Here is a 14,060-nt window from a genome sequence, read left to right as displayed (position 1 = left end):
TCCACTGCAGTCATGTGATTGAAGGAGATGGTAAGCAGTTCTCTAGCCGTTTTCTTAGCTTAGTTACGTTTTGATGAAAGTTCTTTCTAAAAGTGGAAGGAAGGTCCTTTGTTGAATCCCTCACTGCTCCCATTAGACCGCAAAGAGGCATTCTCTCTATCAGACATCAGGATAGATGTGATTAGTCAGAGGCCAAATGGGAAGAAGACCTTACAGCAGCTGTTTTGTGATGATGGAAGATCAAACAGGAGCTAAAGAGAAACCTTTTAGTAATAACCAAAGGCCAGGGATGCTGGGAGATGCAGAGGAGGCTTCCTGCCCCACCGGCTTTAAAAAGGGACTCATACCGCTGTGAGGGTGACCACGTAGGCATCTCCCCAAATGAACTTAGGGATCCATGACCCAGATTTGTAAAATATTTCGATACTGAACAATTTAGGTAGGCTTTGTGAGGGATTATTTTTTATTAAGTGCCTAGCTTCTATTGTTTCAGTTTGGTTCCTGGAGATATTCACCTATCTGTCACAGGCACCTGTCTTTTGAAAACAGAGGCTGGTGATAATTGCACAAAACCAGGAAGGGATTGTACCTGGAAAGATCTGTCCTGCAAAGGCATAAGTGCAAGTGTCTTAATTTTGAGGAGGAGAGATTGTTTGGTGGACTTTTTGGACTATCATCAATGATGAAATGCCCTAAGGCAAATCATTTCACGTGCATCATGCCACATTATTTTGTCCCTAGCTCTACAGCTCCCTCACCTAACACTGTAATACACATCTTAGCCTCACCTAGGCCAAATCCATTCTCAAAGCGGGAGGAAGCCTCTGGTATACAAAAGGAGCCATAAAGTAGCTCATAGTCATGTGGGTCATGTAGTCATATAGGGTGAGACCTACGTTCCAGAAATGCGCTTTCCCCACACTTGGGGACTGGGCTGGACCTCGGCGGCTGCATTTCCCTCGTCCCCCACCAGGGGGCGCTGCTCCCCATCCAGCTCAGCACGCACCCTGCGCTCACTTCCAGGGGGCGTTCTCAGCAGCGTGCGCCCTTTGCACCGGGCAGCCCGGGCTGCGCTTTACTGACGTGCTGCTCGGCCGCGTTCACAACGTGTGCTCCAGTCAGCCCGCAGGCTGTCGGCTTTTCAGCGTCTATTACACAGCCCAGTGCCGGAGCTGGTGTGCGCTAAAGGCACCTGCAGCTGCCGGGACAGCCTGAAGAAAAGCCTCGGGAAGGGTTTGCACGACCCCAGGTGAGCCGTCAGCCCGGCGCTAAGCGCACAGAAGGGAACGCTGGAAGGGCCGCTAGAGGCAGATGTTGCCTGCTGGGTCCCCGAAGGGAAACTGCGGGCTGCCGGGGAGAGAGAGGGGAGTGGAAATTCCCCCGCTGGAGGCTTCACATTCAGACACTCCAAAGGAGGAGTTGAAAGCTGCCATCAATCCATGCGTGCAGAGCTGTGGAGCGGGATCATCTCGTGTCTGCCGTGGCCCAGAGGGAGAAACGCACTCCCGGCTGGGCTGCGTTACACAGAGCCAACCGGGCAGCAGAGCACGCTGAGCTCCTCTGCTCACTTCCTCACTGTCCCAGCTCCAACCCCTTCCTGTGCCTCTCGGAGCCCAAGCCGGGCTGCAACACGCCTGGGAACCGCTGCTCCCCTCGTTGCAGCCCGTCTGGCCCAGCAAACCTGCCGTGCTGGGCAGGAGCTGGAGCCGGGACCGGGCTCCCGCCTGGGCTACAGCAGCGCCGGTTCCGCCCCGCCCGGTGCCGCTCCCCGCTGCCCTCCCGCCGCTGCTGGCAGGGGGCAGGAAGCGTGCGCTCCTCTGCACGAGGCACGAAGGGCTCCTACCTTGGGTGCGGAGCAGGCTGCTCCCACCTCTGGTGCAGGCAACCGGGCTCCTGGGAGTCGCTCCTGGGAGAGCAGGGGATGCCGAGTGCCCGCAGCCCGGAGCTGGCCGCAGGACGGCCTTGCTGCACCTCCTGCCGCCGCGGTGCTGCCCGGATGGCTTCCAGCCAGGCTCTGGCCGCTTCGGCACAGCCTCAGGTGCCGGGCAGCAATTCCCACAGCGAGCACGCCCCGAGCCGGCTGCCAGGCCGTGGGCAGTTTCACAGCTCGTTCTCGTGGCACATCTGCACCCGTGGGAGAGAGGGGAGGATGGGGGCTGTGTTTTGTCACGCTAATGAAGCGTCGCTCTCTGCTCCGTCCCTTTGCTTCCTTTGCTGGGGACATTCGCACATCCTTGCGGTCGCACATCCCCACGTTGCTGTCCTGGCGCTCCTTTAACTCCTCTCACCCGTGAGCAGGTCCCAGAAGAGGCAATCTCCGGCTGCCCTGCTCTCGAGGGCAGCATCTCCCTGCAGCTGGCGCACTTCCTCACTGAGCGCTGCCCATGGCACTCATGGCACGTTTCTCCTCACTGAGCGAGTGACTTCTATTGCTAACAACTTCCTATCCTGCTTTCTCAATTCGGTCTTCTCTGCAAGGCATGAGCATGGTTAAGCTCTCTACTTTACGAGGGCCAGCTCTGCTGTTCACTTATGTAGATCTACTGACTTTAAGATCATCCAGAAGGAACCGCCCTCGGGGTAACCGGGGGTTTGTGTCCGGAGAAGACTGCTTCCTTTTCTATTGCATTTTCTGTGGGGCAAAAGTGGGCTCCAAGTTTCACTTGGCAATGTTTAAACTCTACACATCTTTCTGCAGGGGATGTTCCTCTGAACTTTGCCGTGATCACAGCCGCATCTCTTTCCTTTGTGCTGGTAACCCAGCTGCACACATGAGCAAAATTATTTCCTCCGCTCACATCAAAGTCTTCTAGAAAGCAATGGTTTTGTAACAAAAGGTCCAGTATCCCTATGGTAGAGGAGGTTAACACATCCTCTTCTGACTCTGCTCTTGAGAAGAAAAAAAAAAAAGAAAAAGAAAAAGAAAAAGAAAACAAACAAGGAAGCTAACAAAGAAGCCCACCCTAGTCTAGTCTGGGACATGGTTCACCAGATTCTTCCAAGTGTTCTCACTTCTTTCTCACTCAAGGCTAAACAGAACTTCCATATGTGTGGAAGAACACAGATCATGGCCTGAACAGGATGACTTGTGGAAAATCAAACTCCATAACCACAAAGTGGTTATAAAGCAGGTATATTTTGAGTTACAGCACTGCACACACACGCTGGGTACTGAGGGAGTAGCCTCTCCTAACATGCATACCGTAAAAGGACAGTTTAAGGATATTTATAGAGACAAGTTACACATATGCAAGAATAGGAGAGGATATTACGATTGATTCTAAGGAAGGAGGAGTAGATTATTCTGATATTACCCTTAGTATAGGAGGAGATATTCACTGGTTCCAAGAAGTTATAATATTCTCCACCCCAACTGCTGAGTTACTGTGGCTTGCAGCTCTTATTCCTTGCTGTAGTGGCACAGCAAGGAACCAGTAAGTGAGCACGAGTGCCTGGAGCGGTGCGAGAGATGCATTCCTCGGCTCACCTCCCCCTTCTCCAGGCTGCTGCTAGGAAGGGTGAGTCAACCCCCCCTCTGACGTCCCCCCCAAAGCGTCTGCGTCACCTTTTTCTGCTCTACACCTCCTTACCTAGTACATAATTCCGAAACAATTCTAAAGAAATAGTCCCACATCAATTCCCCCCTTTTCTACAATCTAGCAATTGTCACGTCGCTAGATGACACCATTCTCACCTCAGGATTTATGAAGAACGCCCCGCTTTCCATCTTTTAGTGTATCTTATGCTGTTTCCATTAAACATACTCAAGAAACAATGTAACAACACATACGAATATTCCAAGAAAGAGTAAGATTACACAAGCCTTGAAGAGTTGCTTTAGCCAGGCAAAGCCTGGTAACCAACTGGTTAATCTGCTCCACAGTTCTGTAAATCCAAATGAGGTGTTATCCAAAAAAGGTGGATCACCTGAATTTATTCCCATAGTTTAGTGTGCACATCTGTTTCTTTTCTTTGAGTTTCGTCAGTTTTGATTGATTATAGCGTACACCCCTCCTTCTTTGGCCGTCAGGAGATCAAGAGCCATTCCTTTCTGCAATACTACTTGACTAAGAGAGGATGCCTCTGTCTGCAATCCAAGAATAGCATCCATAGTTGAGTTCTTGATTTCCCTAATGTTGCTGCTATACTGATAATTGCCTTTTCTGATTCACTTACTCCTAGTCTAGGAATAAACCATCCAATAAAACTACGGAACCCAGAGGGCCTGTCTATATGGGGGTTATTACCTGCTTCACCCTTTTCCAAGAGGTTCTCAGTATCCCTGGAGGAGGCGCTGTTCCATTGAAGCACTAAGTATCCTCCTCATAATGTCCTTTCTAGTTCTCAGGAAGGGTCTCACATTGAGGCCTGTCTATAGTTGTATACTGAATTTAGGTCCTTTTTCCTATTGTCGTGATTTTATTTGCACACCTACACCTACTTCCTGTGCCACCCATAGTGTCCAATTGGTGGAGGGAATCCCACACTGAAGGATTTCCATTCCTCCATCTCTTGGTAAGGCTGTACATATCCAACAATCAGTGAGCTTTAGGCTAACCACTAGTGATATTTGAATAGGTGATTTCACGCCAGGCTAAAGCAAGTGCAATCTATAAACACATTCTAAACTTACTGTCTCTTAATCCTTAGCTCCAATGGTCCAGTCTTCTTAATATTCCACTGGGGTTGAGATGTCTTCTTAACTCACGTGTAGCTCCACAAGCTTGCTCTTTCACATTGATCGCTGTATATGATATGATATGATATGATATGTTCTGGAACCCCAAATCCTGGAATTATCTCTTGTAACAGTACTTTAGTTACTCCCTGCACCCTGTTGGTCCTGCAAGGGAAAAGCCTATGGCCAACCTGAAGAGGTGTCTGTTAATACCAGCATATACCTATACCCCCCTTTTCTTGGGAGTTCAGGGAAATCAATTCACCATTGTTGCCCAGGATAAATTCCCTTCCCTATTTGTCCCAGGGCACCCTGGGGCCTGTTCTAGGATTACTCTGTAAACAGATCTCACATTGCTGTGTTACCTGCTTAGTGGTGGTGTATAAATTCCAAGCCACAACCCGTTGGCTCAAGTATTTATACAGGGTCTCAGTTCCCCAGTGAGTTTTCCTGTGCTCAGCCATGATTATGGCCCATAATAGGGAGGTGGGAACTATTATCTTGTTTTGAAGCCTGCACCTCTGTGTCCTCTGTTTCTGAATGCTCTCCAAGCCCCCTCGATTAGTTTATCCAGGTCCTGTATTTTGCTTCCTTTACTCTGTGTATCGCCGGGAGAAAAGAAGGACATTCTTGCTCTGATTAGCAAAAGACCTTGGGAGATGTAAACAAGTTCAGCAGAATGAAGGGAGAAAACCGAAAGATTGTAACTATCTGTGCCAGACCGAACCTCTCGACGTGATCACGAGGCGTCCAGCTTGTGCACCTGGCACGGGAGTGAGCAGATGCTATCAAGGTCAAGCTGACCAGTGGCAAACCTGAGGTGGCTGACAGAGGTGAGTGGCCTGTGTGCCACGGGATGGCACAAGAGGGACGAGCCCAGCTCTAGTGCCATCTCCTTCAGGGCGGGATGGAAGATCCAGCACTGCCGCATGCAGCAAAAGGGTCACAATTCATAAGACACTTGACCAAGAGCATATTGTTCAAGTTCACTGTACACAATAAAAGTTTTTGTTCTGCACAAACAACAGAGTCTGTGTCTAATTGCCACAGGTAAACCTTAGTCTGCTTTGCCCTCCTCAACCTGAATGAGGACCTCTGGATAGGATTTAAAAAGGGCATAGAGAGTTTTTACCAGTATTCCATAGTTGTATATCCATATGCAACACCACCTTGTCATCCCTAGGAAAGTCAGGAGCGCCTTTGCTGCTTGAGGTTCCACAGTCTGGCAAATCGCTTCCTTCCTTGTAGTTCTCTAGGGTTTGGAATCCAGCAGCAATTTCGTAACCCAAATAGGTTACTTGTGGCCACGCCATCTGGGCTTTCTGTGGAGAAACTCAATAGCCATCAAGTCCGAGAAAGTTTAGTAGACTAATTGTCCTTGCTATGCATATCTCCTTTGTTGTGGTAGCTATCAGAAGGTCATCCATGTGCTGTGACAGGGTTCCTTGTCCTGGGGCCGTACCCATTGCTCCAGTCTTTGGCAAGTTGGCTCCTGAAAAGAGTGGGACTTTTGTTTGTTTGTTTGTTTTAACCTCTGGAAAAGTGCTGTGCATGTAAGTTGTGTTGTTCTTCCTGAATCAGGATTCTCCCACTCAAAGGTAAACATGAGCTGATTCTCTGGACTCAATGGTGGACAAAAAATGGCATCTTCTAGGTCCAGAACGGTAAACCATGCCAATTCACCTGATAATTTTGGAAGCAGCGTGTATGGGTATGCTACCAATGGGTATAAATCCTACACTATTCTATTGATGGCCCTTAAATCTTGTGCTCACACTCCAGTAACAACCCGAATTTCTGAAAACTGTCAATTATTGGCTGGATTCCTTTCCCATCTCCGAATCTGAGGGGGTACAGTTTAATCCGAACCGGCCGAGCTCCCTGCTTTATTCCGATTGCTAGTGGTGCTGCATTCTTAGCTCTTCCTGGGGTCTCTACTACCCACACCCCAGGATAGACTTGATCACTTCCTTTGTCTGGGATCCTGGTCCCAGCAGGGGTAGTGATCAATGCTAAACTAAGCACCTCCATTAACTGTTCTTCTTGTACCTTACATTCCAATTTTCCTTTCAACTTGATTTCAAGATTCCAGTTGTTCTAATAAATCTTGCCCTAGAAAAGGCTTTGGTGAATTTGGCACCTACAAACATTTGTGTATCCCTACCTGTTTACCTACACTAAGTTAAGGCTCACTTTTGCCAGTGTCTTCCCTTACGGTTACAAATTCAAATCACAAATTACAAATTCACCACTCACTGGAGTATTTAACACCCAATTAGATGCTCCAGTTACTACAAATTCCACACTTTGCTGCAATTCCTTCCTCAGCTTAATCTTCTCTACCCTTGACTGTTACTGCATCTGTTACCAAATCCAGCGCCTCTTTTTGCACTAACTGCTTTCCCGTTCAACGGGGGCAGAACCCTCTTGGGCCCTTCCAGCTCTCCCCCTTCAGCTCTTCCTGAGGAGATCTCTGGGTCCTAGAGCCCTGCTCTCAGCTCCTCCCTTCCTAAGGCTTCCCGTGCTAACACTGGGATATCAAGTTTCCCAGGTCTCTGCAGATGAAGGCTATTCGCTCCCAGCATCTCATCTCCTGCCTTCGCAAAAACAATATTAACTGCTAAATGGTCATCGCCTTCCAACCACCACTGATTACAATTTTTAATTAAAGTTTTCTTGCTCACGGGGCCCCCAGGCTCTCCAGCAATATCTCAGGTGGAATTTGCCTGGGAACTTCCTTTCCCTGTGTTCCTCCATACTAAATTTCATTGATTCTTTATTGTTCCCCAAAGTCCACACCTTATAGCTAGTAAGTTACTGTGACCAAATACATACTCCTCTTTAAACCCCAGTCCACAACGCCAACCAAAATGCCAGTTTCCTCTATTCCACTGTAATTCCTGGGCAGTACTACAGGTCAAGGCTCTGATAACAAATACAGGGTTAAACAAATATCCAATTAAACTCGATTCCCACGTTCACACCACTCACACCTTGGATCCAAAGGTTAGCATTCACACTAGATAGCAGCCGCTTATAAAGTCTCGTTGCTGGGTAATGGAGTCTGCCTACTTCCCCAGGGCACAGGAACACCAAATTCCCTGGGCACGAGCTATAACCAATGTCTCCCAGCAACAAGAGCACTTGTATTGTAAATGGAATTCCACAAGCAATAATTTTATAACAGAAACACTTAACAATCACAAAGATAACAACAATGAAAAACCAGTTTGGACATTTACTCGTTACATGATCCTACCAGGCCCCTTCCTGGCAGCTAACTGCAAATGCCCCCCAGCGCATTTTTGTTGCAATGATTTCTCCAAAGTATTACAAAGCTTACATTCCCGAGCGCATTATAGCCTCAATCTCAGGGTGCCTTGCAAGATTTCACCTCAGAGATACCTCCCCAAGTGGGACCCTGCTCTCAAGGGTTGTGCTCCCACACCGATCTGCATCACACAGCCTATAGCTGTGGATCCACCCTCTGGGGGAGCACCCTCGCTCCTTCACCCAAATGGAGGACATCTCCTTAAGACATACGGGTCCCTGTACCTGTAATGTACCTGGTCCATACCAGGGCTCTTTCTCTGCCCCACAGTAGATGTGTGGGCCTCGAGAGTTATAGCATAGCCAGCCCTCATACAACAGAGAGCTTAACCATGCTCATGCCTTGCAGAGAAGACCGAATTGAGAAAGCAGGATAGGAAGTTGTTAGCAATAGAAGTCACTCGCTCAGTGAGGAGAAACGTGCCATGAGTGCCATGGGCAGCGCTCAGTGAGGAAGTGCGCCAGCTGCAGGGAGATGCTGCCCTCGAGAGCAGGGCAGCCGGAGATTGCCTCTTCTGGGACCTGCTCACGGGTGAGAGGAGTTAAAGGAGCGCCAGGACAGCAACGTGGGGATGTGCGACCGCAAGGATGTGCGAATGTCCCCAGCAAAGGAAGCAAAGGGACGGAGCAGAGAGTGACGCTTCATTAGCGTGACAAAACACAGCCCCCATCCTCCCCTCTCTCCCACGGGTGCAGATGTGCCACGAGAACGAGCTGTGAAACTGCCCACGGCCTGGCAGCCGGCTCGGGGCGTGCTCGCTGTGGGAATTGCTGCCCGGCACCTGAGGCTGTGCCGAAGCGGCCAGAGCCTGGCTGGAAGCCATCCGGGCAGCACCGCGGCGGCAGGAGGTGCAGCAAGGCCGTCCTGCGGCCAGCTCCGGGCTGCGGGCACTCGGCATCCCCTGCTCTCCCAGGAGCGACTCCCAGGAGCCCGGTTGCCTGCACCAGAGGTGGGAGCAGCCTGCTCCGCACCCAAGGTAGGAGCCCTTCGTGCCTCGTGCAGAGGAGCGCACGCTTCCTGCCCCCTGCCAGCAGCGGTGGGAGGGCAGCGGGGAGCGGCACCGGGCGGGGCGGAACCGGCGCTGCTGTAGCCCAGGCGGGAGCCCGGTCCCGGCTCCAGCTCCTGCCCAGCACGGCAGGTTTGCTGGGCCAGACGGGCTGCAACGAGGGGAGCAGCGGTTCCCAGGCGTGTTGCAGCCCGGCTTGGGCTCCGAGAGGCACAGGAAGGGGTTGGAGCTGGGACAGTGAGGAAGTGAGCAGAGGAGCTCAGCGTGCTCTGCTGCCCGGTTGGCTCTGTGTAACGCAGCCCAGCCGGGAGTGCGTTTCTCCCTCTGGGCCACGGCAGACACGAGATGATCCCGCTCCACAGCTCTGCACGCATGGATTGATGGCAGCTTTCAACTCCTCCTTTGGAGTGTCTGAATGTGAAGCCTCCAACGGGGGAATTTCCACTCCCCTCTCTCTCCCCGGCAGCCCGCAGTTTCCCTTCGGGGACCCAGCAGGCAACATCTGCCTCTAGCGGCCCTTCCAGCGTTCCCTTCTGTGCGCTTAGCGCCGGGCTGACGGCTCACCTGGGGTCGTGCAAACCCCTCCCGAGGCTTTTCTTCAGGCTGTCCCGGCAGCTGCAGGTGCCTTTAGCGCACACCAGCTCCGGCACTGGGCTGTGTAATAGACGCTGAAAAGCCGACAGCCTGCGGGCTGACTGGAGCACACGTTGTGAACGCGGCCGAGCAGCACGTCAGTAAAGCGCAGCCCGGGCTGCCCGGTGCAAAGGGCGCACGCTGCTGAGAACGCCCCCTGGAAGTGAGCGCAGGGTGCGTGCTGAGCTGGATGGGGAGCAGCGCCCCCTGGTGGGGGACGAGGGAAATGCAGCCGCCGAGGCATTCTTGGTGCAACGAGGGACCGGGGCTTGTTCAGCTTGGAGAAGAGAAGGCTCCGGGAGACCTCCCAGGACTTGAAGGAAACGTTTAAACTGGAGGGAGAACAGATGTTTACGAGGGTGGATAATGACAGGATAATGGGGAATGGTTTTAAATTGAGACAGGGGAGATTTAGTTTAGATATCAGGGGGACGTTTTGCATTCAGACGGTGGTGAGGCATTTTAAAAGGTAGCCCATAGAGGACGTGGATGCCCCATCCTTTGGGACATTCGAGGCCAGGCTGGACGTGGCTCAGGGCAGCCTGGTCTGGTGGACGGTGTCCCTGCACATGGCAGGGGGTTGAAACTAGATGGTCATTGTGGTCCTTTTCAACCCAGGCTATGCTATGATTCTGTGATTACCTTTAGATCTTCGATGTAACGCATGACCTTAGAGAAGCTCATGGATTTCCAAACTAACCTTGCGTCTCTTACAGAAGATCTGTGTCAGCAAGGTGTCTTGACGTCCAGCTAAGAAGGAAGCTGTGTGCCCAGTGTCATTCAGGCAGTGTGGATTCTCCCTGGGAAGGGACACAAAGGGGAGCTGTTGAACAGGCACTGTGTCAGAACCTCTGCTTTCCCCCCCATCCCCCACACTCTGCCCCTAGACTTCCTTTACTATAGAAGCTCCCCACAACTCCCCAGTTTCCCCATTCCACCTCTCCCTCCATCACCAGATCCTCTTTACACCCCACAGCAGTCCCACTCGCTCACACCTTCCCCCCCTAGATTCCACACAACCCCCCTTTCCAGCCCAAAAAAGCCCCACTGACCCCTTTCTCTCCTCACCCACACCCCCCTTTATCTCCCCTTATCCCCCCTTGGAATCATGCAGAAGGATCTGCATGAGACATCCTAGAGAGGTTTGGGGGCTCCAGGGGGCTCTTCTGGACTCAACCAGAAGAGTCTGGAGATATCCCAGCGGGACCTTGGGGTGTCCAGGGAGTCCCCGGGTTGGTCCTGTGGCACCATGGAAGGATCTGGAAGTTCCCACTATGGGCCCAAGAGCTCTGAGGAGTCCCTGGGCTGATTGGGAAATGGCCCAGCAGGGTCTGGTAGGGTCCAGGGAGTTCTCATGTGGGTCTGAGTGGTCCTGGAGTCATCCAGAAGGGTCTGGGGATGTCCCAGAGGAGTCCTGGGGTGCCCAGGGGGTGCTCATGCAAATCTGGGGGGTCTGGCCATCCGTCTCATCATCTGCTGTAACGTGACCACAGCACTTTCATCAGTGGTTTGGACTCACAGCGACAAGACGCACTTTGTCAACTGTGTCACCAAGGAATCATAAGAATTGGAATCGTTGGGACTGGTTAATATGGACTGCTGTTTGTACTCTACAGAACCCATCCTTGTTCAGTGTATTAATTTTAGTTTAGCTACTTTTAGGATTGTTTTTGAACCGTGCTTCTTTTTCTCTTAATAGAAAAGGGGGAGATGTGGGATAAAGTCATTATCTTGCTAATTGTTGCTGCGCAACATCGACCTCTGGCGAGGGGACAGTCGGACGGACCGAACGACCAGCGTTCCTATGCCGAAAGCCAATTTATTGCTGCGTAACAAGCACTTATATACCGTGACACGCGACCGCCCAGGAAACCCACGAACCCACCCAGGAAACCCATGAACCAATCCCCACTCTCCTTGTACCACCCCTTGTTCCACCCTCAACCCCACCTATTACCCTACGCTAATGAGTAAAAAAGCTTAGCAGTAACTTGAGCCAGACGTAAACACACACGAGGCTCCTGCTTCCTACATGTAAGTTGCTGTTTCACGGGTATAAAAGGTTGTAAGCATCTTCAGTAAAAGTCCTTCATCGTTCCTTCTGCACCAGCAAGGGAGTCTGAGCCTCTCTCTCCGCACCAGCAAGGGAGCTCGAAGCCCTCTTGCCAACAAAGAGGAGAGGAGAGGAGAGAAGGAGAGGAGAGAAAAGATTGAGCAGAACAAAGGAAAAAGGGAAGAGAGGAGCTTGTAAGGGGGAGAAGAGTGATGAACAAGAGGGGAGAAGAAAGAGGGCAGAACAGAAGAGAGGATACAGGTAAGAAGAGCAGATCTAAAAAGATCCTTTTTCGGAGCAGGACACCATCACTCTGATCAGAGTGCTGTTGGCTGTTCCCAGGCCCTAGAAAGCAAAGCAGCCACGTGCACAGAACGTGCTGGAGAATCACTGACAGACACAAAGGTCTCAGTGCCCAGTCTTGTGCAGGAGCTGCTCTTAATTACAGCAATTTTGCATTAATGGAGCGATCCATTAGCAGCTAGTGTGGAGAAGAGGAGGCCCAGGGCAGACCTTATTGCTCTCTATAACTACCTGAAGTGAGGTTGTAGTGAGCTGGGGGTTAGCCTCTTCTCTCATGTAACTGGTGACAGAACTAGAGGGAATGGCTTCAAGCTGCAGCAGGGGAGATTTACGCTGGACGTTAGGAAATACTACTTCTCTCAAAGAGTGGTCAGGCAGTGGAATGGGCTGCCTACGGAGGTGGTGGAGTCACCAACCCTGGAGGTGTTCAAGGAACGTTTGGATTTCATGTTGAGGGATATGGTTTAATGAGAACTACTGGTGATAGGTGGACGGTTGGACTGGATGATCTTACAGGTCTTCTCTAACCTTGGTGTTTCTGTGATCTTCTGTGATCTTCCCAGTCCCCAGTCCTGCCCTGTGCTGGTGCTCTGCAACAAACAGCAGTCCAACACACTGTGTCCCTGCAGAATCACAGAATCGCTCACGTTGGAAAAGAACTTCAAGAGCATCGAGTCCAACCACGACCTGACCAAAGTACCCCAACTCTAACAACCCTCCTCTAAATCATGTACTGGAGCACCACATCCAAACAGTTTTTAAACATGTTCGGTGATGGTGACTCAACCACCTCCCCAGGGAGCCCATTCCAGTGCTCAACAACCCTTACTGTATAGAAGTTTGTCCTTATATCCAACCTAAACTTACCCCATGCCTGTGCGTTCTGTGCAACCCCACAGATGTGACAATGGGGTCTGGCTTCTGCACTGGCTTCTCAAAGGAAACGGTGTCAGGAGGAAGCAGCTGATCCTGCCACTCACGCTGCTATTCTGGGAGTCCCTCCCCAGGACTCCCACAGCTTCCTCTTCCCAGCCCCGCTCAGCTCCTTGCGGGCTGCAGACGCTGCTGAGGCTCTCGCACTCCACGGCCGTCATCTTCTTCTCGTGCTGCCGGACCGCTCTCTGCAGGGCTGCGCTGAGTTCCTGCCGCTGCAGCCAGAACCGCAGCTCCCGTGCTGACGGATGGAGGAGCTTCATGCCGGCACCCACAGCACGTGGTCCCCGGGCTGCCGGTGGCACGGCAGGATGCTCCCCTCCCTGTCTCCCATCGCCCCTCAGCTACGGCATCCGCCTATAATCTGCCTAAAGACCCTGCAGGGGGCTCCGGTCAGGCCGATCGACGGCTGATGCCAACGGCACGAGGTTCGACACCACCACACGCCGGGTCCCGCACTTTGGTCACAACGACCCCAGGCATCGCTGCGGGCTTGGGGCAGAGCGGCCGGAAGGCCGCGTGAAGGAAAAGGCTCTGGAGCTACGGGCCGACGCTCGGCTGAACGCGAGCCAGCAGCGCCTTGCGCAGGCGGCCGAGAAGCCGGCCGAGCTGCAGCAGCAGCTGATCGCCCCGCGCTCAGCCCCACCCCGCACAGCGCCGGCCTCGGGCCGGCACCGCGACCGCCTGGAGCGGAACGTCAAGGTGCCCGCGGAGCCGCTCGTCTCCAGCGGGTTCCCCAGCGCCACCGCCGGGCCGCGCCGCCCGCCCGGACGCCCCGCTCCCCCACCTGCCGGCGGCCGCCAGCCCGCGCTCGCCGCTCTCCAGCAAGGCCCGCACGGAGCGGAGCGGGGCGGGGCGGTGCGGGCCCGGCCTCGCTGAGGCCCCCCACCTCCCCGCCCTCCTCCCGCAGCCGCAGCCGGGGCCCCGGAAGCGGAGCGGGCGCACAACGGCAGGCATCGCCGAGGGCAGCCGGGCCGGGGCCATGGGAACGCGCGCGGTGATGTCGCAATGACGGCGCGCCCGCGGACAGAAAGGACCCCGCGCGGAGCGCCCGCCCCGTTCGGCGCACCGACCAATGGCAGAGCGGAGGAGGCGGGGCCGAGCGCGGGCTCTCCGCCACTGG

The 14,060-nt window shown here is 52.9% G+C and overlaps 1 protein-coding gene across 7 annotated transcripts; it reads right to left on the bottom strand.

The window, feature by feature from the left end:
- Positions 1-14: 14 nt before the first annotated feature.
- LOC149914084 (uncharacterized) lies at positions 15-13,723 on the bottom strand. 7 transcript variants are annotated; one of them, XM_090127668.1, is made up of 3 exons: positions 12,872-13,723; positions 10,349-10,448; positions 15-86 (listed from the first exon to the last, which is right to left on the bottom strand). In XM_090127668.1, the coding sequence occupies exons 1-3, from the start codon at positions 13,198-13,200 to the stop codon at positions 60-62; spliced, it is 456 nt and encodes a 151-aa protein (XP_089983794.1). In that variant the 5' UTR covers positions 13,201-13,723; the 3' UTR covers positions 15-59. The 7 variants fall into 7 exon arrangements, 4 of the variants coding, with proteins under 4 accessions (XP_089983794.1, XP_089983795.1, XP_089983793.1 ...); XR_016460620.1 differs by having other exon boundaries at positions 50-156; positions 10,349-12,627; XR_016460621.1 differs by having other exon boundaries at positions 50-156; positions 10,349-11,121.
- Between the last annotated feature and the right edge of the window lie 337 nt (positions 13,724-14,060).

This window comes from Phasianus colchicus, chromosome 31, assembly GCF_987193195.1.
Source record: "Phasianus colchicus chromosome 31, bPhaCol1.hap1.1, whole genome shotgun sequence".
Classification (NCBI taxonomy): domain Eukaryota; kingdom Metazoa; phylum Chordata; class Aves; order Galliformes; family Phasianidae; genus Phasianus; species Phasianus colchicus.
This window is presented reverse-complemented; position numbering and strand designations above follow the sequence as displayed.